The sequence below is a fragment of the Dendronephthya gigantea genome, unplaced genomic scaffold, assembly GCF_004324835.1.
Source record: "Dendronephthya gigantea isolate DGI-Jeju-01 unplaced genomic scaffold, DenGig_1.0 000007F, whole genome shotgun sequence".
NCBI lineage: Eukaryota > Metazoa > Cnidaria > Anthozoa > Malacalcyonacea > Nephtheidae > Dendronephthya > Dendronephthya gigantea.
The window spans coordinates 818065-845362 of record NW_021163017.1 but is presented as its reverse complement, the minus strand read 5'-3'; the positions used below and the strand labels follow the sequence as shown (position 1 = coordinate 845362).

General features: G+C 39.2%; 3 protein-coding genes and 1 pseudogene across 8 annotated transcripts in view; 3 read left to right on the top strand and 1 right to left on the bottom strand.

The window, feature by feature from the left end:
* Positions 1-7639, top strand: part of LOC114517364 (TBC1 domain family member 31-like) — a 31855-nt gene extending 24216 nt beyond the window's left edge. The window contains exon 25 of the mRNA XM_028537058.1: positions 7353-7639. The gene's annotated coding sequence lies outside the window, so the exon portion shown is untranslated. The remainder of the gene's footprint in view (positions 1-7352) is intronic.
* Positions 443-8647, bottom strand: LOC114517363 (solute carrier family 12 member 6-like). Its single transcript, XM_028537057.1, has 26 exons — positions 8488-8647; positions 7662-7783; positions 7338-7460; positions 7112-7258; positions 6787-6841; positions 6533-6663; positions 5982-6226; positions 5337-5500; positions 5079-5213; positions 4849-4947; positions 4501-4558; positions 4300-4419; positions 4016-4189; positions 3710-3808; positions 3492-3611; positions 3231-3335; positions 3050-3138; positions 2817-2896; positions 2636-2724; positions 2456-2553; positions 2007-2213; positions 1704-1795; positions 1459-1566; positions 1156-1304; positions 945-1078; positions 443-736 (listed from the first exon to the last, which is right to left on the bottom strand). The coding sequence occupies exons 1-26, from the start codon at positions 8600-8602 to the stop codon at positions 645-647; spliced, it is 3150 nt and encodes a 1049-aa protein (XP_028392858.1). The 5' UTR covers positions 8603-8647; the 3' UTR covers positions 443-644.
* Positions 8648-9118: 471 nt separating this feature from the next.
* LOC114517305 (integrator complex subunit 8-like) overlaps positions 9119-27298 on the top strand; it is a 33671-nt gene continuing 15491 nt past the window's right edge. For 4 of the 6 annotated variants that reach the window (XM_028536981.1, XM_028536983.1, XM_028536984.1 and 1 more), the window contains exons 1-24: positions 9119-9298; positions 9595-9656; positions 9754-9896; positions 10221-10287; positions 10375-10448; positions 10712-10771; positions 10923-10980; positions 11326-11452; positions 11545-11753; positions 12082-12237; positions 12618-12860; positions 13211-13299; positions 13394-13478; positions 14120-14204; positions 24089-24225; positions 24334-24444; positions 24563-24726; positions 25257-25309; positions 25405-25526; positions 25602-25686; positions 25868-25955; positions 26084-26117; positions 26430-26563; positions 26873-26991. In XM_028536981.1, the coding sequence (XP_028392782.1) occupies positions 9208-9298; positions 9595-9656; positions 9754-9896; positions 10221-10287; positions 10375-10448; positions 10712-10771; positions 10923-10980; positions 11326-11452; positions 11545-11753; positions 12082-12237; positions 12618-12860; positions 13211-13299; positions 13394-13478; positions 14120-14204; positions 24089-24225; positions 24334-24444; positions 24563-24726; positions 25257-25309; positions 25405-25526; positions 25602-25686; positions 25868-25955; positions 26084-26117; positions 26430-26563; positions 26873-26991 (2596 nt within the window). In that variant the 5' untranslated portion in view covers positions 9119-9207. Of the gene's footprint in view, positions 9299-9594; positions 9657-9753; positions 9897-10042; positions 10064-10220; positions 10288-10374; positions 10449-10711; positions 10772-10922; positions 10981-11325; positions 11453-11544; positions 11754-12081; positions 12238-12617; positions 12861-13210; positions 13300-13393; positions 13479-14119; positions 14205-24088; positions 24226-24333; positions 24445-24562; positions 24727-25256; positions 25310-25404; positions 25527-25601; positions 25687-25867; positions 25956-26083; positions 26118-26429; positions 26564-26872; positions 26992-27298 lie in introns of those variants that run through there. The other 2 variants (XM_028536985.1, XM_028536986.1) reach the window with 2 other exon arrangements.
* Positions 20705-22520, top strand: LOC114517307 (annotated as a pseudogene).

Genomic DNA, 27298 nt, shown 5'->3' with positions numbered 1-27298 from the left:
TCTTGTACACTATAGTCAGCATACTAGTACATATCTGTAGTAATATCTGTATAAACAATATCTGTGGCACAACAACAGAGTTGCCTACAGGAAAAAGGAGCAGCGAACAATGTTTCCACTACATGAATCACGCTTAAGATAAGAGTCTGATTCTGATATTGGAAACAATTTTGCTTCCTGGGAAATAAATCTTGTTTCCTGCTGACGTTGTTTCAAGGAAACATGGAGGGAAATTAACATGGCGAATCACTAGTGCATAACAAAGGTTAATTAGAAGAGAAAATAATTTTGGTGCATCAGCTTACCAGGGTAACCAGACCTCGACGCCAAAAGAGCGTTAGCCGTTAAGCCAAGCATTTCAATTAGCAGTTTCATAACCAAAACATCTCACATCTACATTTGAAAATATTCTGCTAGTCCAAATATAGCATACTAGAATGCTGTGCAGATTTTTAAACTATATTTTTGTAACTAAAATAAAACCTTTCTTTATGACGTTTCGTTGAACGAACAATGTATACAACAATTGAAAAACGAATCTATAAATTATGCATCTTTTGTTTGTTCTGATTCACGTATGTATATGGCACTATGACGACGGTTGGTTTATTTCATATGATCTATAGTGTTCATGAGTTTGCAAATCATGAATAGATTGTGATGACTTCGTGGCCGCTTCCTTTCACTAAAAGAACTCGTTTTAATCCTTCTGTCATAACCTCGACAAATTCCATGTCTGAAGACAGCATTAAGGTAAAGAAGGTTTACAATTTCAAGTGTGGTGTTGTTAGAAAAGATTACCTATCGTCGATTGTTAAAACATTGGATTAAAATATTCGAGCCATGTAGGTATAAACGAGGTGTTTGTGGACTTTTAGAACTACGCGTTCAGATTCCCCTTAAGCCTGGAAAAGCAACTGAAAACATTGCCAAACAAAGGATACAATGATAATCGCCAGACTCGTTTTTTGCTGGAGGTGGTAAATTCAGCAGAAGTAATTGAGCTTCAGATGACTTTTCTTGGATAAGCTTGTTCAACTTGACCGCATTGTCCATCCGTTGTAAATTCATCTTGCTCCTGAGAAGGAGAAATCTAGTCAGAAATTTATAACATCCTGACGAAACAGTTCTGGAGACTATGGCGTTAACACTTACGGGTGTTCTTTTTTGCGTTTTTCCCCATCTTTCTCACTAGTGTCGGTTGAGGAGGAGGTGTGTACTTGGATGCTGGGGACGGGTGTGTCTGGTGGACGAGGTGTGTTGCTGGGTTTTGTTTTATGGTGTGTCTCAACGATGGCTTGAACCTACGAGGATAAGGTGAAGGAGTTGATCTTAACTGGAATGGGTACAGTGGGCGGGAAAGTGGGGAGTGGGTTTAGGAGGAAAAATGGTAGAGGAGAGAAAATTCTCTGAGGTCCATTTCGAGACTTTGGTCAAAAACCTCGTTTGCATTCATACCTCTTTTCTACTCTCCTTCCTCGTCAGTCTCATTTTTTTCAACATTTTACTTCTTTGTTCCATCACCAGCGTTCTTTCATATGTGTACGCCTCTATATCTGTGTCCACCTGAAGAAAGCATTGAAAAAAATTGCAGCTGTAACTGAGAAATCGATAACACGAAAAACAAAGACTCCTTTGCGCAGGAAACGGTTTCTAAAAAGGTTTCGTGAAATGGTTAGGAAGACACAACACAGCTGACCTACCATCTCGATAACCTCCACATCAGCTTTAATCCTGAGTTGATAAATAAATGTTTTCAGATCTTTTGCCATTTGAACGCTGTTGTCTTGCATTTCTGTCAGTTTGTTACGGAAAGTTCCCCATCTTGATATCTCATGCAGGGGAACCTACCCACTGGAAAACCTGCATATCCAGCCGAAATCTGCAGGGATTTTAATGAAAACAAGACCACAAATACTTTACCTGGATTTGAAAACATTGGCAAATGTAGATTCTGTTTTTCTCTTCGTCGGTTTTAGAACCAACTCAAATGCTATCAAGGATACGAGCGACGGTGAAGATCCTCAGTTTACACTGTCTCCACACTTTATGTTGTGTTAATAAAAACACCAACAAGATCATCATTCCTCCATCATGCACCACCCACCATATATCAATGGTACCTTCGAGGCGCTCCCCGTTGCCTGGGTAACTAACGAGATTCTTCGCCACCAAAAGAGCCTCGTGACGCTTTGATATGACGCGTAACGTATCTATATGATTCAAGAAATGTCGCATGCTTTAAATATAGCTAAGTGGTCTATCTCATTGGCTTGCAATGCACCCTGAACACACTGAGCTAATAGTGCCTGGATCGCTCTACACTGATCGCTCTACACTGATTGGCAAACTGAATCAATACAGCTTGGTGAATATTCGCATGCAATATAAGGCTTTATATTAAAAGAATTAGCAGCTGCTTCTGGTAGTTAGCAAAGGAGTCTTTCTTTCATACAGACAAATTTCTTCCAAGTGTCTTTTTCTTTCCAGTTTTCAGGCCATGCCATGAGAACGGAATTTGCAGTCAGACCACCCAAGCCGTTGTTTTGGATTCTGCAGCGAAAGCAAGATTCATTTGATGTGAAAATGTTTTATCATTTTGGCGATGTACAACAACACATATGTCTTCACTTACAAGAACGACAGACCACTGTTTATTTCATTAGAGACGATAACTTTTGAGAAGCCTTGGACTTTGTTGTTTTTCATTAGCTCATCCAAACACTGGCGGGAAAGAAAAGTGATTTGCATTGCGAATAGAAAAAAGCAAGTTTCGGAGTGAAAATGTTTAGTTTTGCCTAATCCATGCGTCTTACAGCTTTGGCAACTTCGACTTCCTCGCTTCTCTCAAGTATGTCGCCTTTGAGAACGGATGCAGAGATAGTCAGTCCACGACCTGTAAAACAATATAAGAAACTGAAGCCAGCTTTTCACGAAGGCCCGGTTGTTCCAAAGTCCCTGAACTAAATCTTCAAATGAAATCTTCAAATTTCGTTATTCCAGAGAATTCTTTCTATGATGAATAAAAGGTCTAAAACGCTGCTGTTACCTGCTTTTAATTGCCCCACAAAGGCAAAGATGTTGTCAGTTTTCGGTTTCAAATCATCGTTCAATTTGCAAAGGACAAGAAGCTGAGGTCTAGGGTGGAACGTCATTGGGTTGTTAGAACTTGGAAGTCGCGTTTCTGACTCGTTTTTATTACCCGATCTTCCTTGAGATTTATACTATACCTCCAGTTTTTGGTATGAACGGCACCCTCCTCCAATCTTAGCAAACCGTATCGGGCTGCACTTAAAGCCAGACCACGAATACCATCACCCCATTCTTTCTTTGCACTAGAGAAGAATAAAAATATCTTCATCCATGTATTTTCCACCAAGTCCTCCCATGCATTTATCCACGTATTTGCCACCAAATCATCCATGCAGTTTTTATCCAGACATACATATATGGCACCAAATCCTTATCCATGTACGCAGCGCCCACCTTACCCCTGAAATTCGATGTACTTGTATATGCCAGCAGCCACGATGAGAGCAACCAAGGCATAATACCAACTGGAGACAAACATGAGAGTGAGGCACAAGCAGAGACCAATCAGCGAAGCAAACCTAAACAAAAATATCACCAAATACAAAATCCAACATCACCTGTGATCCCATGTTACCATATAATCTTACAACATCACTTAAGGTGGATGAATACGTACCAATGGTAGAATTTAAAACGAGGTCTCCAGTTTGGTGTTTGTAGTAAAGACTGCAGAACACAAGCGAGGTTCACAAAACCATAGCACATCAAGAAAAACCTAGATTGTGATTACCATGAAGTGTGAGAAATACTGTATGTCTAAAATGGTGCGAGTAGTTCCTCCATAGACCATATACACTTTTTTGGGTTTTCTAACCTACCATCTACAGTTACTTCAGTTTGATAATATCGCCCACTAGCTTAGGGTTTTTTGGAATCTTTGTTCCGCCATAGATGAAGCATTTTTCACTATCATTATACTAACATTGTGATAATAGGAGCCACAGCGTCAAGGTTTGCAACAAGAATTCCAATCTCAGCTATAGCAACGGTTAGAAACAGAGCACGAGTTGGCTCGCCATTCTTGGACGCATAGGAAAACAGGTTGAGAAACGGTATGAGATTGTCCCGTGATATGGCTTGAAGCAATCTTGGAGCACTGCAGAGAGAAAACCATGTATTTAGTACACCCCCCGGTACCTTTCACCCTTCACCCCTGAAAAAAGATCTCCCATACTGGAACAATCCAGTGTACTGCATCTTACTTACCCAGTTAAACTTTGCATCCCAGCCCCGATGGTAGAAAGTAATGCGCCAATGAGTATGACCCATTTGCTTGGCCACGCTATCTCCGCTACAAGCAGTACACTGCCGATGCTTTGACCAAACCTGCACGGAAAATTTGCATAAAGTTGGCTGAGCCTTGGTTCGGATTTCCATTCAATTAAAAAGGGCAAGTTAAATTCTTACTTGTCTCGTAAAAGCGCCCCCTTTATCGTGCCGGCAAAGAAAAGTACTGACGTGAGATCTTCGGCTAAAAGTTAAGCTTAAATAAAAAGTTTTTTGAAATGGGGTTTTGTGTGTGGATGCATGGCTCATACAGAACTTGAATGCAGAATGCTTTGAAAGTCTGAAGGTGCTTTTGGCTGCTTGTTAATTTCTCATTTCACAAGCGGATTTTTCTTGCATGTAGTTCATACACTGGGATATGGTGAAGTGGATGAACATAGTTTCCTTTTGTTCATTACAGTTCAATACGCTTAGATTTTAGTGCAAGTTTATATTAGAATTAGAGTTTTATATGTTTTAAAAGGATGCAAACTGTCGATGTTGTCAAAATGGCGGCAATCGTTCCTTTTGGTATGGATCGCTGTGCATCTTTTAGATCACCTGATCTGTTAGAGCCTGCCATGATACCTACAGAGGTGGACGAGGAAATGGCGAGTGGTATAGACATGCGCAGAGCTGCAAATACTCTGCGAATATACCCGTAAACGGTAGGGGAATTGGCTGAGAAAAGCAATCTTCAAATGCGAGATTTTCTTTACCTGTGACGGAAGGAAAAAAGATCGCAAGGAGGATGAAAAAGGATGTTTTGCTGTCGGATTGAACTTCTTCATCGTTGTCAGCTTTCTGTCCAACGTGAACCTCACTCTTGTCTAAATATTGACTATCCACGTTGTCTATAAGATGTAGGAAATGATTTGGGGATAAACAGCATCGTCAACACCTATTGCTGTATTGTATGCAAGGAAAACAGCTCCTTGGGAGATGAAACACGTAAATCAAAACATTGATAAGCATACCATCGAAGACTCCGCTCGAAAGACCCGGAGCGCCATCAATATCCTTGATACGGCTCGCATTCCAGAATGAAGAATCCTGGAACAACTTCTTAATGTCTGTGTCGTTCTTGGAGCATTGACTGAATGCTTTGCTCGCAAGAAGACGATCACCAAGCATACATATCCTGTTGTATGGAAATATCCATTCAGACAAAATCAATGGTATGCACTCGTAGGCAATGATCACCAGCGAATAACAATTGTTTCTACCATTGTTTCTACCATTGTTTCTACCGTTGTTTCTACCATTGTTTCTACATTGTTTCTACCATTGTTTCTACCATTGTTTCTACCATTGTTTCTACCATTGTTTCTACCATTGTTTCTACCGTTGTTTCTACCATTGTTTCTACCATTGTTTCTATCATTGTTTCTACCATTGTTTCTACCATTGTTTTTACCATTGTTTCTACCATTGTTTCTACCATTGTTTCTACCATTGTTTCTACATTGTTTCTACCATTGTTTCTACCATTGTTTCTACCATTGTTTCTACCATTGTTTCTACCATTGTTTCTACATTGTTTCTACCATTGTTTCTACATTGTTTCTACCATTGTTTCTACCATTGTTTCTACCATTGTTTCTACCTAATGATTTACTAACCTTGTATCCGAACGGGTGTGGACCGTGAAGAACCCGATGTAGGTTGCAAAGATGGAGAGCAAAACGCACGCGAGGAACAGCGAGGCGCATTTGTTGACAACTTTAACACCGATAAACACGACAACAGCCAGCAGAAACAGTAAAATGGTTCCATACACCCTCATGTTGTTCAACATCACCGACGATGTCGCTCCTCCGCTCGAACGAACGTCACCAAACAACGACATGCCCGGAGCGATGTAGGTCTAAAATTTGAATGGTTGATGATTAGGTTTCTCTGGTATTTGCGTATTTTTCCTAAAGTAAGCGAGCCCTAAGTTGCATCGTTTGCTGCTACAGTTTCAGGTATTCCGGTGGTGACATCTTTTCAGATCAGTGCATCTTTCTGATGAATTGTTTTGTCTTTTTGTCTTCACGTTTTTCGCGTATATAAGATGCTGTGGGAGAAATGGAGCTGAACTCGCCGGCATTTTCCTGCTAACCAGAGCTAGATTCCTAACGATTTGCGCATACGTTGTTTTGCCTTACCTTCTTCGCACAAGTTAACCTACCAGCAGTATTTCTATTGCACCAAGCGTGTACATCGAGGATGCAAACGTTGTTCCTAAGTAAAACAGTATACCAACAGCACCACCAAACTCAGGACCCAATGCTCGAGATATCATGAAATATGAACCACCAGCTTAAACAAGAGGAAAAAGTGGAAAGTCATAATGGTTTTTCTTAGGTGTTTATATACAGTGTTAAACTGCATTTTTCAAATGTGAAAAATTGAAATATTACAGATTAAGAGATTTTACTAAACCTGGGACAACACCATTGGTGGCAATTGCACTCATTGAAATTGAAGTCAGCAAAGTCTAAATGAAAAGCAATTGTATGATTTCTTGAAGTACAAATTACCATGATTATATGTATTTGGACCAAAACTACACATGCTTAAGAGATATTGTAAATTCCTGATTCAGAAATATAATTTAACAAGTCTGGTTCCTTGAACTAATGGGGAGGCACCATGCATAATGAGCCGGATCCTTCAAGGTCTTTCCTTTCAACCTTATTCAACAGACCAACACAGGATAAAGCGCTCACAGATGGATGTAGCTGCTCATTGAAGTGCATAGACTTACACAACAGCAACAAGTTAAAACAATAAGAAATGCTTCTGGTGCACCAGCTATTCCCACAATCCAGGAGAGACGGATGAACAGAATAACACCAAAAATATTTTGAATTGTTGGGAAGTACACGCCCATGAGCGTGCCCATTTTTGCTCCCTAAAACAATAAAGTTTTGTTAGCAAATTATTCGGAACTAAAGAAATAGGTGATCAGTAAGAACTCAAGGCTTTTTTACTTCTTTTCGTTTCAGAGCTGTTTTGCCTTCTTGGTCAACTTGCATTGGTGCGGCCTGCACGGCTTCATAACTGGCCAGTTGTGACAAGAGAATTGAGATCTTGGGGCGTTTAAGCATGTCAGCCTGCAGATGGAGTTATGATGTATTAGACTGAGTTTTAGTTCCAGAGATCAGCAATTGACAAAGATTTTGCATATAGAAGTTTGCATATCGTAGTTGTCTATATAATATCTCTTTACATATAACATGTAGTATATTTTCGGGACAAATTTTTTTATATGTGAACAGTAACTGATAAATCAACTCCCATAATCATTTCCTAACCTCATATAAAGGCAATGTCCCAGCAGCTGTCTCAGCCTCTTGACGATTATATAGTGGGAGATGGCTTTCATCTTCGTTGACGACGTCAGCAAATATATTGTTTCTTATGTTGGTGTTGCCATCTTAGATAGAAAGGTAGAGCATGAACATATGAAGCTAATTTTGATCTGAAGACTACATGTGATAATGTCTATGTCACACTGTATCATGATTTATTTATTAAATTTATGTTAAAACTTTAGTCGGGGTACTGTAATTATAATTTGGCACTTGAATGAAATGTTTTTCAAGCTTATTGCAAAGTTGGTCCGTCTCAAATAAGATGATGCATGGATAATTTGAAACTATAAAGTTTAATGTCAGGTGGGCAAAAATGTCATAAAGGAAATATAGCCAATCAAATGGGAGTTTACATTCCAGTTTTGACATAATTATTCAGATATTATTATGTTCTTTTCAACTTCTTTCAAGAAAAACAAAATACAAATTGAATCTTTTGGCTCAAATTTTTAATTAAGCTATTAAGCGTCAATGCATTTCCGCTTCATTGAAATTTCAGCAATCAAATTCTCATAATAGCGTTTATACGTAGCTTAATATATGAAATAAATTCAATTTAACAGTTTCGCGATGACCTGTATATTGTTTGAAAGAAACGCTAATACTCTTTATAAACACGGTACTTATGCTAAGTAGCTTCCTGAATTTCCCCGTCGTGAATTTGTTTCAAAATGAAGCGATCAAATTTCGCTTTGTATTAAATTCCCCCATGCCGATAGCCAAGTGAATGCCGCAGGTCGAAGCGTCGAACAAGTTGATATCATACCCAATTCTTTATCGCCCTCGACAATGATCTCCACATTTTTCGTATCCTCCGCAGACTCCTGAATCGCTTCTGGTACTCCAGAGTCTGTTTTCGAGACGACAAACCGCGCACTCATTATTTAGAAAGAAATTGCTCTTCTCCTTGTTCAGTCAGCCATGTCTTCTTCATTGTCTTTTATAAATGTGCATGATCTTGTCTTGTTCATTTGGCGGGCTGAGAATTGTAGGTGTTGCGGGTTTCGTACATTTTAAAAATGAAATTACATTTCTTTTTTCAAGTCGAAAAGAGCTCTAATATATCAACTAGTACAGAACAAACTCCTTTCAATTAAATTTCATTTTTTCTCGGGGATTAAAAGATTAAAAAGAACTATTTTCAGTGCTTTTTAGTCTATTGTATTAACATTGACTTTTGTTGTGAGTTTGTATACGAACTATGTTGAAAACCTGCAGCACTGCTATTTTATTCAAAATTTTAATATTTAGTAATTTAAGATGAAAAATTAAAAATATTTTTAAAAAAATACAGACAGTAAACAAAGAAAATCAGATTTTGTATTTTTGGCGGGAATGATTTGCTTTGTGTCGTGATATCCCGGAAACTGTCGTCGGATATATGGTGGCGAACAAACATGGCGGAAACAAAGGAGTGAAGATTGATTTTTGTGAGATTTTTTTTGTTAGATGCCATTGATTTAGTATAAATGCTCACATATTTCGCATGGAATCAAAAAAGCCTCTTATTTGGTTCGAATTTCTGTTCGACAAAACAGGGACACTCTTGACAACACATTTGTCGACACCAAATGCAGGTATGGATTTGCATGAATGATACGCTATGCGTGTTAAAACGTACTGAATTTTATCCTTTTGAGACCCTTTGAAGAACACCATAGTGACCTTATAAACTGGCAGCTTGCTTGAGCAAAACAATTATTTTGTATTTATGCATGAGTCAATTCCAGTAGTGTTGCTATGTGTGGTACATTTGGTACGTACTGATGGTACATTTGTAGAACTAAGTAATAATCGAATCAATCAGTGGTCACTCTTGACTGATGTTCAATTGATTGATGTATTATATTTAAAACAACTTTTTAATTTCTAGCCCCATCAGCAGAGCAGCTTATCCATCAATTTCTTGAAAAATCAGGATGTATTTCTCCTTGGGTATGTATGCAATTGAGAAGAATATTGTTCCCAAAAGCCACAACGCAGTTCCTTCATACAAAATTACTATTGTTATTATCTTTTCTTGGAACTTCAGACAAAGAATCAAAGTGCTCCGAAGACAAACCAGAATGGGCATGAAGTTAGCGAGACAAATAGTAAACGAAAGGAACCATTGCTATTGCTTGCGTTTCATGTGGCCTCCCATTTGGAGTGGAATTTAGGTTGCCTGGAATCAGGGTTAGTAAAAACATGCAGTGATATATTATATCATTCACAGATAGACCATTCACAATTTTTGGGTAGAAGAGGCCAATGGTGGAGCCTCCTGTGGGGAACCCTAATGGAAATCTAGGAATCTAGAGTGTGCCACTTGCTGAGACAATCACGTTCACTAATTCAAAAAGGTTTTTAAAATTTGATGTAAAATGTATAAATTAAACATAGAAACAATATTAGGAATTATAACCAACACTCGATCCTAGGTCCCTGTTTTATGGAGCATATATAGTTTAAAGAATTCAAAGTTAGTGGTATATAATTTCACTATATTTATATTTTTAGCCTTCAGCTCTATGTGCAATATGTGCTTTTAAAGGAACTTGTCAAAATGTATTATAAAGAAACAGAGGTAACATTTGTAGTCTAACTTGAGTAGGTCGACTTTTTAAATGACTAGTGCTGAAGCAAAACGTACTCACAGAGTTTGATGTTTCAGGAAATTAAACCAGCACCTGAATTGAATAAAGTTGAGAAAGAAGCTATTTTTCCTCTACTGTTGTATTATAGATGGTATGTATGTATGTAGTATATGACTTTTTTGTAATGATGTCAAATGCCGAAAGCAGCCTGAATATCAGACTTAGTTTGACATCGTTAAGTTTGAATACAACATTGCATGTACTGGATTTTTTTGCTGACATATGTGATGTGATGCGCTGCTGGCAGCCCTGTCTAAACCTTTAATCACTGTCATACCTGTATGTCTATTAATACCTGTTTTTTTCAAAAAGGACACATCTTAAGTACCTGATTGTAATTTTTTTGTCATCTAGGATTGTGAGATCAATTGTTGATCAGAGTTCATCCAAACTCACAGAAAACAAAACAAATGAGTAAGATAATCAATCCATTATGTACTATATGCTATACTAATTGTATTGTATTGTATTGTACTATATAGTTTTGTCTCATCTGTTATGTCATGACAAAACCTTGGTCTTAATATTGAATATGTCATCAAAATATTTTTGTGATCATTTTAAGATCACCAACAGGGGAGGCTAAATGTGAGAAAAGTGAAATAGAAAAACTTGTTGATAAGGTATATAATAAAATAAAATAGGTCTCAAATACATACCAAATAAAATTTAACCATTATGTAATTATATAAGTCATAACATTTTCATGTTTTTTGTCCCTTCTATTGGCTTTAAAAAACTTGGTGCAATTAGACTACCAATAGAAAAAAACACATGTACCGGTACTTTATTGTTTCAATATGCAAAGTCATCAAGAAGGGGCAGAGGGTACGCGAGATTTCTGGGCTTGGAATGCTCTGTGGAGTGTAGGTAGAAAAGCCTGGCTTGCGAGGTTGAGAGGGGCCAAGAAGTCCATGTCTTTCGTTCTGTTTATTGCACAAACCAACACCCGACCATACTCTTTCCAGATTGAAAGTGAAGAGGCGATAGCAATAGAGGTGTTACAACAGGCGACTAGCTGGAAAGATGATTTGGTGTTGCCAAAACTACCACTTTTAAAAACACTGACAGAAACTGGCTTGGACAACAGGTACATACAGTAGATATATTTATTTGTCTTACTAAATTTAAAAAGCCGTGATAATGAGAAAGTGACCTCAAAGCTGACCAAACCCTGTCTTTTTATTTCAGTGAAAAAGATGAAAAGGATGAGAAAGAAGAAGGAGATGATAAAGAATTGCCACCCTCTGATGAAGCTATGGACACATCACATCCAAAGACTGTTTCAAGTCAGTCTATTGTTGGTCAGATATGTTTTGATCTTGGTACGCTGTATTTTTACAAAGGAAACATTGAGAAAGCCAAGGGTCTCTTTGAAATTTGTTCTGGTGTGCAGGTGAGGGTTTAGCCAGTGATGTCCATATTTGTTCATGTGTGCCAGTGAGGATTTAGCAAGTGATGTCCATATTTGTTCATGTGTGCCAGTGAGGATTTAGCAAGTGATGTCCATATTTGTTCATGTGTACCAGTGAGGGTTTAGCCAGTGATGTCCATATTTGTTCATGTGTGCCAGTGAGGATTTAGCAAGTGATGTCCATATTTGTTCATGTGTGCCAGTGAGGGTTAATTTGTTCTTGTGTGCCAACCATGTACTCTGGTGTCTGGGCCGAGGGGAAGTTAAGCTAGGGATATTGGATTAAAGCTGGTACCCCTTTACATTTCAGTGTGGCAATGACTCATTTTACACAGTGGACAAAAAGAAACTCTCCGGTTATTACACAGCCTGCTGTTCTCTCTTGCATTGTCCTGTCCGTGAGGATCTTGTTAGCTCCCAGTCTTTAATGAGTCAAATGGAACAATCCAAATACGATGGTTACAAGGTATGCACTGATCTCTTAATCCTTAAAGATAATGGTACTATTCACACAAATTTAATCCTCACAACTAGGTTAGGGTTAGGGTTAGGGTTAGATCTTAGATTAGGTTTGTACTGTAGTTGATCATAGTTAACTCTGATCCAAATCTATAACCTTAATCCTAACCTGATCTCATGGATTGAATTTGTGTATTTAGAATTTACTGAACATGAAGCTGTAGTGTGTACAGTATTTGTACACTAGATTTTTCAGTTTTTGGTTGCTGGAATTTCATAAATTTTTTCTTCCTTTTTTGCGTAATACACTTGCTATATAAAGTATATTATCAACTTGGCATTCCATTAGGATACATGCATGCATGTTAATTCTATATTTTTTCACAGAATCTTGTGTTTCTACTAATCCAAGACAATGCAAAACAGCAGGTGCCCTATACGTTTAAACGGTATCTCGAAGCAGACGTTGTTCGATATATTCAGCAAAATTTTCGCGCGGACAAAACTCTTCCGTGGAAAGTGTGTTGTTGTAATACCACTGGGAATCTCTTGGCTGGTCGCTGTGTTGATCCGGAGTTCTGGAAAATGTTGGAGAATTCCACTGGTGAACAGTTCAAGTGTTTCATTGAGGTATATTTTTTAGTTCTTATGGCTTTTGTCTCTGTTTTTTCCTCAATTCGTCTTCTCTATCAACCCACCTTCGCTATCAACCTGCTTCCTATACCAAACCAACTCCACTATCCAACTAATGACTTTAAAACAACGAGATACGTTACGTTTTGCTACGATACTTTGAAGTTGAAAACAGGCCTAACAAACCAACTCCACTATAGCGCCACTGTAGCTTTAATCCTCTGTCATATATACGAACAATCAAACCATCTCCACTACCAACCAACCACCCATTCTGGCCATTCATTATTGAACTATTGGTTTAATTCGTGTAAAAACTCATACACTTTTGTATCTACAATTTATAGCTTTTCGTGGAATCCGTGGCACTTTTGAGCGAGAAACAGAAATCAGAGAATAACGGATTAATTCTATCACAACTGGAATCCTCCATAGCGTGAGTATAGATTCGTTGTATCATAAAGATTGCGAATTACCGCGCGTGTATTGGCGTTCAGGCTTCTTCATGGGGTTTTTTTACCGATTTTTAGATCTCTGCTGGTTGGGCAATTCGCCCAAGAAAGATATGATATTTTGTTGAGGTCAAATATTGGAAGATATCTCGACATGAATATGGTAAGAAAACATGTTTTTTGTAGTTTAACCACAGGTTTAACGGACCCCTCCCCCCCCCCAGAAATCCGCTTTGTCCTTAACTGAAGCACAAAGAATTTTATGAAGGCATAAAGTTTGCCACTGGATAACCATTAGCTATGTAGAAGCTATTTGAAGTTTCGAGGATGCGTTTTTTTTCCAGCAAGCCTAGCTGTCCTTGTGTAATATATACACAGCAAAAAAGTGCTATCTGTACAATCATTTCCATAGCTTTATTCTAGGATAAAGCGATGGAAAATTGGAAATAATTGTATGATAGCCGGATAGTAGATTTTTCAATCGCTTTAAAATCGCCGGTTGTTTGCTGAAACTTTGATTACACTCCAGTTGGTCTATATAGAGCCTGGTAATCCCATAGGCTTGTTTAGGTTAGGAAATCTAATTTGGAAATCCCGATACATACCCATTGGCATTGTGAGAGAAAGCATTTCGTGCATTAACAATCAGAAGCGGTGGAAATCCTAAACAAATAATACCAGGACAGTTAAATTACGCACAATATAGCCATAATTATATAGATTAATAGCCCAACTTTTTAGGTCCTCTTTTTTGAGGCATCCGGCTGTGTAACACAAGTTTTTACAACTCCCTTCAATTTCCAGATGAAGAAAGCGCTGAAAAATCAGGAGGAAGATTTAAAAAATGGAAACTGCAAGTTTTCACCAATCAGCATCCAGCCTCACCAAGGTAGGACGAAGCAAACGTTGTACGTTGTAGGTTTACGTTTTGAAGCTTTTCTCTGCACGCTTGTGTTATAAATCCTCTTCTGTGCGATTAGTTTTACCCCGAGGAATGTTTTGATGCGCGAAAAAAAAGTGTTAAAAATATTTGTCACATTGATCGTAGGACACGTTCCGGACGCGTACATAATCCCGCCCATTTATTCTGATTTTAGAAATTGCCTTCCTTTCCGTTCAATATTTCTATTTACGTTGGTGATATGTAATTCAATTTTGAGCGCAATGTTTTTTTGGAAAACAGACTGTTTGTTGCGAATGTATAAAGCTTTGACGTTATAAATTTGCCCGGAAATTAGCGGCTGTTTACATAAACTCAAAATATCCGATAATCTTTGGATTATGTTTGATATTATTAACATAAGTTGTCGGCTGGCATTGATTATACGTGATTCTGTCATGCACTGATATATATATATGTACTGGATCACGCATAAATATTTGAGCCTATGACGGCATCACGACAATGATAATACAAATTTGGTGGGGTCGGTTGTATATTGTATCAAGCCCGTTTAGCTTAAACGGTGGATAAGTCAAAATTAAATAACACTCTTACATCTCTAGAATGAGTCAACTTGAATATTATGCACTGAATATGTAGTTGTAAACAGTATCTTTGTATTGAGGTTAAAAAACATTTTGTTTGCTTGTTGAATAAAACTATAGACTTGCTTTCTATTTTCAACTTAACCACCGTCAGTTTGGGCCAAACGCGCTTGATACAACTACATTACTACAACCGGCCCCTGTTGTGCAGAGTGTCTCGTGCAAAAGGTTCCCAGTTGCTTGCGGGAATTGGACAAATTTCCGTAATAATAAGTAATCATCAACGGTTAACAACTAATTAGGTCCATTCATAAACATTAAAAACCAATATTTGGCGTTATTCGGCGTTGCATGTCGCACGGTACACACAGAAATTAATTATATCTGCTTCAAATCCCGGCTATTAGAACGACAGGAAATTAGGAAATATATTCTAGTTCGTTGTTTAGGTCCATTATTGAACATACTGTATTTTGCATGTGGCAGTTATTTACCTAATCTTCCCTTGCTCTGAAGCTCGCGCTATTAAGACGGGGGAATGTAAACAAACCATAATGTACCATATTATTGAAGCTTTTTTTTGTAAATAAGGATTGATGAGGTGTAAATACTGTTTAGTCGCGCCAGACAGCTGACTAAGACACAATCACTACACTGTACATGCACGCGGGCTTTTAGTAACTAGATCAAGCGCACATTATGATAATTTTGTGGCCAGATGTTCGAGATTACATATCAACAGTTTATAAGATTTCGATTTGTCGTGCGTTTTTCTAAAGAATATCTAAACCATCGCAATGTAAATTCGAAAAACCGTCCTTCCATCCAAGCGACGCCGCGTTATGGTGTCCTTCGCATTCTGGCATCTTCAAACACGTCGATTCTTCCTTACAGAATCCGCGCGCCTTGCGTGATCCCTTCGTGCGCAACGTGAGGCATAAACGCGAACATTCTTCAAATGATTTTAGCAAACGATGAATTGTATCAATAACGCGATCTATGGCGTGGGCCTGGCGTTGATTTACTTCCCTTGTAATTTTTATTGACATTCTGGAAAAAAACAGAACATATGTCGCTGGAAAACATTGCTTATCAGTTAACTCAATTGTTGTGTTTTTTTGATAAATTCCAAATTCGCCATATCCGTTACCGTTTAGCTAATTTTGCGGTTGGAGTTTATGTACAAGAACGCGTCACCTGGAGTGTTGCCAAACACGAATCAAAGCTTCCACTGTGTGCAGCCCGGCTGGATTGCTTTAATTTTTCCCCCACCGTTGGAGACCACGGTCGTTAAAACCACTGGGTATATATAGGACAGCTTTTGCTCATAAATCATTGCTTGTTCTAATACCTTTCATATGCTAGGGTGGCCGGATTAGTTTTGGTCATTTTTTGTCGATCCCAAATTGGTCAGTTTAAAACTTTTTAAACTAAGTTTTAAGTAGTTGAAGCGTAGCCAAGTTCAACGTTTTCACGTTTCTGGTTGCCCAATCTGTCATTCCCTACGTCTTAGTAGATTAGCATTTTAAGTAAAACCATCCTTGGCAGATTTGATTTCTCGAAGCAATAATAGCTCCATTTCGCTTCAAAATGGTAGGCCGAATTCAACCCACAAATCGCGACAGACATCAGACTGATCAGAGAGCGGTCAATAGACATCGTCATACCGCCCTGTCTTCACCTTTCTCACAACGCATGCTGCGTGCGTGTTCGGAGAATGCATAACACATGGCTTTGCCGTCGCACTTTTATGTAAACATAACTCACCCAATTTCATTGGAGTGTTTATCAGTGGTCTTTACACATGCAAATCTCTCGGGGATTCTCGGTGTAATTTTCTTTTTTTGATAGATGACAATTGTGGATGCTCTTCCTTGAGCGACGTTCTCCTCTTTCACATCTATCAAAATTAGAAGCATTTGTTCGTTTATTAATACCATCCAGTTTTTGTCGCATCCAATTCACCTCAGACGTATGGAAAATAGCGTCTACTTCTTGTTGGAAAGTTGAAAACAGCGCAAATTTGGTTCAGATGTTTTCATCGCATATACCAAACAAGTCAACAGACTACAAAACATCCATCACAAGGTCGAACGTGTGAATTAGCTTTGATATAATGATATATAATGATATTAGTTATATGACTTCTATCCGGTCCTAACCTATGGCGATCTCCTGCACGCAGCAGTGCTTAACAAAATACTCCTATAATGAATTCACAAGTCAGATCATCTTTACCGCCTAACGAAAAGGGCCTCGATTTCTCCTGAGGATCTGCTACGCTAAATTGTCATTCCGAATCGCTTAGGAATCGAAGCAAACTTGAATTCGACCCACATGCGAAGCGAGAAATTGGTTTTAATCGTTGACGTTTAATTCCGCCGACTCGATTTATCTGCTTTAAAAAGGCCAATATATTTTTCCCACAATAGGCGGCCTTCGCGTGGGCCTTGCTGTGCTAATGCGCAATTCTTAAAAAAAGATGTGTGAATAATCTCGCGCTATTGAGCCAACCCTCAATCACCGTCGAATCAACACGTCAATCCACGCGTGGTTACCATGCCAATCACGAGCGCGTTATTTTGTCGCAATTAAACTGCCGAAGGTTCTTTAATCCTGCCAATTTATACTTTTTGACCCCCAAATCAAGGCTTATTTTCTAATCTCAAGTGCTGTTTTTCTACTGTGACACGGTCTTTCACGCATTTAAACGCACGTATGAAAGTTCAAAAACTTCTCAGTCTAGATATATGGCAAAACACGTTACATCAAATCCATGCAGTTCCATGATTTCATTTTGTAATTTCCATCAATCATTTGAAAAGGATATTTAAACCTTTACGTGCGTGTACCTACTTAAAAAAAAAGAGACGCAATGATAAACAACCATTTTCAATCGTTTCAGATAGTTTTTTAATCAATTTAGTGCAAACAATTTTCGAGAAGGTTATTTTTAAATAGTTGTTCGAAAGGCGTTTAGCTTAAACGGTGGATAAGTTCAAAATGGAAAACAAAATCATCTATTTATTGAACAACTGAGCTGAAATATTTCGATGTAAATAGTTTAATTGTCAATGAAAGTACATATTAAATGCATAAGATGCAGGTTCAGTCATTCACAAGATCTATGGCCGCAGACATTACTTCGTCTTTTTTAATTATTATATTAAAACCTGCCCTACGTAAATTCGTAAAGTCAAAAATTTGACCCTGGCTAGTGGCTAGGACGGCTATTTTGGGAAGGCTTTTTAACTATTGCAATTTACAGTCTGGCGCCAGGGCAATTGGCTATTTTTCATCTCTCATTACGACTATATTCAAAGCTGCCAATGGCCTATTCCACACCACTCGTAGTAGGATTTAGGAAGAAAATGGCTCAAGTAGAACGATGAAAAAATGTATAATCTTGTTTCGTGTGTTCTCACGTTTCACAACGTTGATTTGGCGTGCGTGTGGCCTTGCATTTTACCCAAGTGATGTAGATGTTTGTATATATGTTTATTTTCTGACGAAATACGTCAAAAGGTATCTAGACTTTTCCCAAGTGCGACAATTATGATGCTTTAAACTTCATAATAACATTATTGCGGCATGAATGGTCGGTGTTAAAATCACAGTTTTCAACAGAAAATTGCATTTTTCAAGTAATACGTTTTCGGTTACCAAGTTGAGGAAATGTGAATAATAGTCTTTCTTGATTCCATTGTATAGCTTTTAAAACAGGTAAGGTCTATTGTCGCTGACATGCATTGGGAACTACTGAATGGATTCTATTCAAATCAGACTTGGCCATGTCTTGCAAAGCAATTTCATGCATTAGGCATCTCGTTAGGAATCCTTGCGAAAGATTTTAAGCTTGTTTTGATAGCGAGATTTTGTTGTTTTGCACAGGTTAATATGGTTACAATGAGGCTGCGTGTTCCCCAACGCATTTCCGTGGCCTTCCGACTGTCTTCCGATTTCAGTCGATGTCAGCCGATGATTAAGGCTATATATCATTGAAACAATATGCTCTGGGATTTCTTTAAGTGTTTTTTAAAACTTGCAATTTCCTTTCAAAATATGATGTCTTTAATTGCTTTGTCCCGTTTCACGCGCAATTTGGCTAAATTTCAAAACGGAACCCTAGACATTTAGGATTTCAAATTGCTATGATAGAGGATTAGGATTTAGGGATAATCTGAGCTGCTGAGTAGGATCTTTTCAGACAGATTTTCAAAATATTTAGATCAAATCTGTACATCAAAACAGCGATGAAAAAAAAATGAGTATAAAACAACAAGCGCTTCTGAGTAGCGTCTTTATCCTCTTGTTTTTCTTGCGATTTATAGTTTTATCTGAAGTGCAGTGTTTAGTTAGGGCATAAGATTTCGACAATATGCCTCAATTTGCAGATTGGGTAAATTACACACAACAGCTCAACAGGTTGAATCTAGCGCGCGTGGTTGCTTGTGATAATATGAATGTTATCCGCAGAAAAAGATATGAAAAAAAACTTGTCAAATTAAGTGTCTTCATCAGGAGCTTTTTAATAGGATTACTGCGTTAATCTGAACGTTCTCGTCGGAAATTAACGTTCACGCTTTCGAAATTGTTAATAAAACACAGAACGCGAAATTTAATCGCAGCTGTCCTTAACTTCTAGGCTACAAGAGCTGACTCTTTCTCGGCGTTGCGTTCCAGCCAAAATTTATTAACCCTCTTATTTGAGTCAACCTGATTCCTGAAAGCTAGTAAGAGGCAAGTGCGCCTGCCGCTGTGAGTTCAAACCGCAAACCAACTGTGATAAACCAACAGAATGATATTCGAGAAAGCACAATAATAACACTCGGATCAAGTTATGAACATCTTCACAATTCGAGCGTTCAAATACACTTTTATGGTTGCGATATGATGACGCCGGATGGCGCATCATTACGCGATGAACGAGATTTTAGTTTGACAGGTTTATTGAGAAGCTTCAATATGTAGAAAATATATGGCGGTGTGAGTGTCGAGTGTTTACGAACTTGTTTGTGTTTGTCAAACGGCCGAGATAAGGCGATATTTGACATGACTGATATTGACCCAATCTGGAACACACTTCGCACCAAATTTGACAGCGTGAAGTAAATCATGATTTTTTTACACAAAGCACGATGAGCCACTTATATAGGTCATTTGATTTGCAGTAAAATATTTTTGTAAAACTATACAATTCCTCTTTTATTATCGCTGCTTTATTAAAATTCATCCGTGTTTGAAGTCTCGCGTTAAAAGTCTACCAATTAAGTGAATTCATGCGAATATTTTGGTACAATTGTGCAAAAGATACCTCACAAAAGGCGAGACAAAAGGTTATCTCATTGTCTAACAAGTCATCAGAAAAATGATGATCACTTCAATTTCATCCCACGATTTGATATCAGCAGGGTTTTGCTCCGTTCAAAACATTCTGTATTTTTTTGCTCAGAGCGATTCGCGTCGCGCAATAAATTGATTGCGGAACACCAGACCGTAGACATGGATATTTAATGAATACTGGTACAAATTGTTGGCCATTCAACGTCAATTTTGGTAATAGCCTGAATTGTCAAAGCGTTCAAATGCGTCTCCGCAGCGCACGCGATTGTAAATTTTGTTGTTGGCTCCGAGCTTGCGTCGTCCAAGTGTACGTGTCATTTGGGATAGCTTTGTCCTCCAGGTTAGCGCAAACGTGACCTTTCCCTGAACATCTGGCAACAAAAAGTTTTTACAGGTAATTGGCATTAACCGCGCTTTAAAATGTGCCCCTATAAACGACCACATCATGTCCGAATTTTGAACACTTTTCATGATTGGTCAATCAGTAGATCGCCCCGCGCGCGCGCTCTATAAATAGCGTGGCTGATCAGCATACAGTGCGCTTTTGTTCGAAATCGCACTACTCGAATTTGATCTTTCAGAATTTGATTACAAACCCACTTCGATCAATGGCGCGCGCTGCTCTACGTTGTCTTCTGCTGGGCTTGTGTTTCATCCTGTCGCATTCGTCGCTGGCCGGGTCAAGCATGCCGGCAAAAAGCCCGAATATAATTCTCGTTGTCGCCGATGATTTGGGCTACAATGACGTTGGCTTCCACGGCTCGGAGATTTTGACTCCAAATTTGGACAAGCTTGCGAACAGCGGTGTTATGCTCGAGAATTACTACGTATCCCCATCTTGTTCGCCTTCCCGAAGCCAACTTCTGACGGGACGTTACGGAATACACACCGGACAAGTTCGCAACATTCAGCCGATGGAGCCGTCTTGTTTGCGCTTAGATGAAGTAACGATTGCGGAAAAGTTAAAGGCCAGAGACTACAAGACGCATTTGGTTGGAAAATGGCATCTGGGGCATTACAAGAAAGAGTGCGCGCCGACTCAACGGGGTTTTGATTCCTTCTACGGCATTTTACTCGGCTCCGGGGATCACTTCCGGTATTATAAAAGAAAAAAGGTACGGGGGAAAATTCACCATGGTTACGACTTCTGGCACAATAACAGTGTGTCTTGGAACGAGGGACTGTCGAGGATATACTCGACGACGATGTACGGAAATGAGGCATTGAGGATAATCTCGCGGCACGATCCTAAACATCCTTTATTCATGTACCTATCCTTCCAAGCTCCACATGGTCCCCTGCAGGTGACTCGCGATTGGCTGAAACAGAACGGTGGCATTCGTGACTTGACGCGACGCTATATCGCGGGTATGGTGACCGCGCTGGATTCGGCTGTCGGGGAACTGGTGAATGGCCTAAAGTCACGTGGTTTGTGGGAAAACAGCGTGCTGGTTTTCACCACCGACAACGGGGGTCAAATCACGAACGGGGGCAGTAACTGGCCGTTGAGGGGCGGGAAGGGCTCGTTTTGGGAAGGGGGTGTTAGGGGAGTGGGGTTCGTGAATAGCCCCCTTATAAAACGACCCGGGCGGAAGAGTCGAAAACTTATCCATATCAGCGACTGGTTTCCAACTTTTGTTCACCTCAGTCGAGGTGATCTGAACGGCACCAAGCCTCTGGATGGGGAAAACCAGTGGGATACGATCAGTGCAGACGCTGCTTCACCTCGGAAAGAAATCTTGCTAGGACTGTGGCCTGGTCTCGCTGATCACACCGTGCAAAAAGGCCGGGTGAGCAGAGAATGTCGAAAGAACATCCCAAGAAAGTTGTTGCAATGCAAGCGAAACAAATTCTGGCAGAGAATCTCGAAAAAATGTTCTCCGAGAAAGCTTACGAAAAAACTATGCTTTACATACAACGGCTTCAAATGGTGCAACCGCGCGGCTATACGACGAGGGAAATGGAAACTGCTCGTCGGGGTGCAAAAGCCGGGGAATTGGATCCCACCTCGCGGGTCCGGTCAGAAGGCGGTGTGTTCGAGCGAACGCGAGAGCAGCAAACATTTGCAGCTGTTTAACATCAGGAGGGATCCGAGCGAGAGTACGGACCTTGCGGAAAGATATCCCGAGAAAGTCGCCTGGTTGATGAGGAAGCTTGAAGGTCATAGGAAACGTTCTGTTGCAAGATCTTCAAAACGTCTTGATATCAGGGGTTCTCCGATATACAACGGTGGTATTTGGGGTCCCTGGATGTCTTCGGCAGATGCAATTGTCTAAATCGGTCTGGTCTTTGAAATTCGAGCTATTTGTAAGAAAGCTTGGCATGCGATGTAATCACTTGACGAAAATGGCGGCAATTGTACATTTTACCTGAATCAGTGGGCGAAAAAAAAGAGAAAAAAATGCCACCTGTAATGTCATTAATGACGCGAAATTATAACACCGCAAATTTTCTGTTTGTCATGTCTGTCGTTCAAAGAACGTCAATAGACCTTATTCATAATGACGTCAAACGCGGAAAGTTTTGTGGAGCCAATCAAATTTCGTGTAACATCAGACTTTCCGCGTTTGACGTCATTATAAGAAAGATCTATTCGCTTTTTTCTACAATTTCCAAACAGCATACATTCTGGTAAAATGTACATCTGCCATCTCTGTGAATGGCCTATTGCACGCTGAACAATACCGCGATGTAATCAAATTTCGACTAGATCAAGGTAATGTTCAAGATTTGCCAAGATTAAAATATTGTTTAATACGGATTGGGTCTATTCAGAAAGATAAATTCTAGAGGTTTTTAAAGGTCTTAATTTCGAGTGGAATTAAACACACTTCAAATTCAAACCAGGAACAGTTGATGGAAAAATGAGTCAACTATCGGTCCTCCGACAGGAATCGAACCTACGCTTTTGCGATGCCAGTGCAATGCTCTTGGAAAAGCGTAGGTTCGATTCCTGCCGGAGGACCAATAGTTGACTCATTTTCCATCAACTTTTCCTGGCTTGAATTTGAAGTGTGTATAATTCCACTCGAAATTAAAACCCTTTGAAAACCTCTAGAATTTCCTGCATCGAGTGAAGTGCCAAAAATCATAATCTATTCAGAGGAGCTATATTATTAACACAGGTAACTTTGTTAGCTCGAAAGTGCACAAACACATGGCAAAATAATCAAGCTCGAGTTTCTAAGGAATGACAATCATGACTTGACTGACCGCATGCTTTGATAAGGTTTGGCTGGAAATATTAAAAACTATTAAAGTATATATTTGGATTCGGGTTTTCTCAATAGTCTTAGGTGTATAAAAGTATATTAAAATGTTTAAAAGAATGTATAAATTGTTTAATGAAATTGTTTTGAAAATATGTACTCCTGCTTTGTTGTGAAACGATGATAGTATATTGCCCATGAATTGCGCTAATTCGCAAGACTCTACTGGTATTTTACAAATTCATAATTCAATCTTTCTTGGAATGGCCTTTTAGTTTCTTCTACGATGCTTGACCTCCCTCCCCGCAGGAAATAGGGCATATCTGATTTTCCGTAAACCTTTGAAACTTTGTTTCAGCCCAATTTATTCACGCTAAGCAACCAATGAAGTAAATTTGATTACCGCAATGCGATTGGTTCGCGGAAAAGTTGTTTTTGCTGCAAACAAGTTTGTCCTTGTGGAAAATGAGCCGTAAAACTTTTGCTTTTTAATACTGTGGAATGGCCGGTTTATCTCATGTTTAGCCTTTTACAACAGGAACGATGACTGGTTATGAACATGTGTGTCGAAGTAAAGACAAACGTTTTAAGTATTGAGGCACCAGCTTCACCTTTCCCCCCTGGGTTATGGCTCCAGTTGTTTTAGAGTTCTCCCGCCCCATTCAAATGCAGCATTTTAATAAGATTGCCAGTTTTAAATCATGATTTATTTTGTCTTTTTTTGTGTATGAAGATACTCGGGTTGATAATCAAGTTCAGGTCAGCCAACTGGAACACGACTTACAGGTTACGTCATGCCCGTCCCAGATCCCCGTCTTGCTCATGCGACTTCACAGCCGAGATTCCGATCCTCACAAAAACCATGCTAAGGTTGGTTGGTCTTCTGTCTTTCAAATTCCTTCGCCGATTTATCTGCATGTGTTTCACTTGTCCACCCGTGCGCCCTGTTTAAAATCTGAGAATCCTTCGTCTCTCCAGGGATACGAAAGCGCCCTCTACGGAGCCTACATCAAAGACGTTAAAGATGACATACAACAAGATCTCTTGCATGTCCTGTTCAGCAAGGCTAGCCTCTGCGCTCAGAGAAAGGTATGTTTCCGTAGGAACACCTTCTATACAACTCACTCAATACAAGCAAAGTCGATTATGCTTCTCCGCCAAAGCTCACAATGTTCTCTTTAACTTATTTTCTTCCATGAACTTTCAGGATTTTGTTGGTGCAAAAAGCTTCTTGGATTTTGGATTTCAGACGATCCAAGATCAACGGAAAAGATATGGCAACACCTCGACGTTTGATAAACTAAGCAATTTCTTGTCGCAGGAGATTCTTGTCACGAACATTTTGATTGCTGAGGAAAATCGTGAAAAACTGTATGTATGCAAAACATCTGTCATATACTTTTTAAAAAACAACATCTATAATTTAGAGGTCGTTTGTAAAATCACTCCGAGATACTGAAATAGTAAATACATCAATGTGATAGGTCTATACTCTCAGCTACAAACCGTGCAAGATAATACATTAGCTCGACCAGAGTGGAAAACAAACCCGCTACCTTTGGTTTGCCAATCCAACGCTCTTCCAGTTAAGCTACAAGACGAAACTCGGTCAAATACGAGCTTGCTCAAACTCTTCAGCTTTCCAGTTGGTAACTCAGAGAAGCGCCATGATATTATATTAATTCACCTATAAGTCGTATGCACTATCACCTTGCAAAGAAATAAGTTATACTCTCTAGACGTTGGATCACGCGTAAGACTACCTCTTGATATGAAAAATTTTCTTAAAGATTGATGCTAGTCAAGGTCGGGAATGCCTTCAGTTGACCGACAACTCTAGTTTCGTGACAGAGAAAAGTGTCATTCGTCCATTGTTTTTCATTTCAATTATTCCATTCCAGCTCCCCCGATATTCTACGAAGGATCATGTCGAACCTCACCATAGGAGCGTCAGGTATTCCATGAAAAGATGCAACTAGCTATCTGTGTTTCGCTGGAGCGAAAGTTGAAATTGAAAATGGCCAATTTAGTTCCAAATTACCATTGCAGATTATGCGCCCAAATCTCATGCGATCGAGACCATGGTTGTGTACCTTTTAAACGTGCAAGAATGGTCCTTTCTGTCTGATCTTGACATTCGATGTGCTAAAGAAGCCATGGATTATAAGGAGGTAGTGTAAGGGAAGAGGCCAATTCATATTGAAGATATCTAAAGAACTAAGCTTTTTTATCTTTCTTTTTCAAAGCTTGCTCGGAGTATTGCTGGGGTTTGTACTAGTCTGACAAAACCTCTCGTATGGCGAAAAACGGCGAAAAACATGTGGGACGCTGGTAAGCATGGAATGACTGATAGTAGTGCAGCCAACTTGACTATTTAGTTCACTGGTCTGATGGTAAAACTTGATCGAGCCAGCTACTATATCCATGTCAGAGCAGAGGTGATACTAGACCAAAGTTTGTGAAATCAGTTCTCAACAATGTTTGCATAAAACTTGTATTTCGCTTATTGTAGTTTTGAAGATTTTTACATCGACTGTTCAGCATAAGCGTATGTTGGCGGATGGTACTCTTATTGACATCAAACGTGAACCAGAACATCTGTGAGTATCTTTACGACCACCGTACACATATCCGGCATATTCTGAACTATAATCTTTTCCGTTGAATCTTACTTGTAGTGGACTATCAAGTTTACACACTTAAATACGATTTCCAATCCTCATTTTAGGCCACATTTTGTGAAGTTTATTAAAAAAGTTAAGGTATGCCATCCTTGAAACAACTCGTATATTCATCCTAAAATATACTGTGTGCAACTGGACTGAATGGCAAGCAGTTCATCCAGGCAGTCCCTGCTAAATTAGACTGCACGCAATGAATTGCATTAGGCTGAACTGGACCGAGTCGGATTCAGCTCAACTGGACTGTGTCTAGTTGAACTAGACGAGCAATGCCGGCAATGCACTGAAATAAGGGACTCTGATTAATGTCCTTGGCTAAATTGGAGCAAATGCATTTCAGAATATAGTTTTTATATAGACGCATTATCAAAAAGGTTGTCTTCATTTTTTCAGGATGAGACATGTTTAAGTTTAATCATGTCGTGTTTGGAGCGTATGCGGAGTTTAGAATCCCCAACTGACAAGGACGAGAAAGAACAGAAGAACGTCATGATGCACAGTCATCTCTGGCCAACATCAATACCATCGTAAGATTGACTTGTCATATAACTGTGGTCATATTCCTTACCTCACAACCAGATCATCTGAAATAGCGGGAAGGGACTGAGACTACTGATTGTCAATTAAACATATTTTGTTATTAAACATAATCACAAATATTCGACAAGTTTCATGAAGAATAACAAAGATAAAATCGATTAAAATACTGTAAAATAGTTTTCTCTTTTGACATCCTTTTTGAGCATTGATTGGTTAAAATATCAGCGCAAGATTACCTGGGAAGCAGTAAGTTTCGTTTGCCTAATCGTTACCATTCTTTTTGTTTTTCTTGCCAGATCTTCCTCCATAGAATTTCCTCAGATAAGACAGGCACTTCTCGAAGTCATTGATCACAGTGTCGCTGTCCATCCCTTCAACCCTACGTTCCTGAAGACACAAGGAGACACGTTTTATGGTAAGGTGCATCAAACTTTTCAAAATATTTCTTGTATAGATATAGAAAGGGTATCACCTTGTATTGGGTGTGGTGGAGTGTGATATGGGTAAGAGGGTGGAGTGTGATATGGGTAAGAGGGTGGAGTGTGTTATGGGTAAGAGGCTGGAGTGTGATATGGGTAAGAGGGTGGAGTGTGTTATGGGTAAGAGGCTGGAGTGTGATATGGGTAAGAGGCTGGAGTGTGATATGGGTAAGAGGGTGGAGTGTGATATGGGTAAGAGGGTGGAGTTTCATATGGGTAAGAGGGTGGAGTGTGATACGGGTA

What these genes read in the sequence shown, in the direction of transcription:
- LOC114517363 (XM_028537057.1), bottom strand. Translation starts at nt 8,602, where the DNA reads ATGAGTGCGCGGTTTGTCGTCTCGAAAACAGACTCTGGAGTACCAGAA. An exon ending in CTTTTTTCCTTCCGTCACAG is followed by an intron (nt 4,948 to 5,078) that starts GTAAAGAAAATC and finishes CCACCTCTGTAG; the next exon opens with GTATCATGGCAGGCTCTAAC. An exon ending in GGGATGCAAAGTTTAACTGG is followed by an intron (nt 4,190 to 4,299) that starts GTAAGTAAGATG and finishes TTCTCTCTGCAG; the next exon opens with TGCTCCAAGATTGCTTCAAG.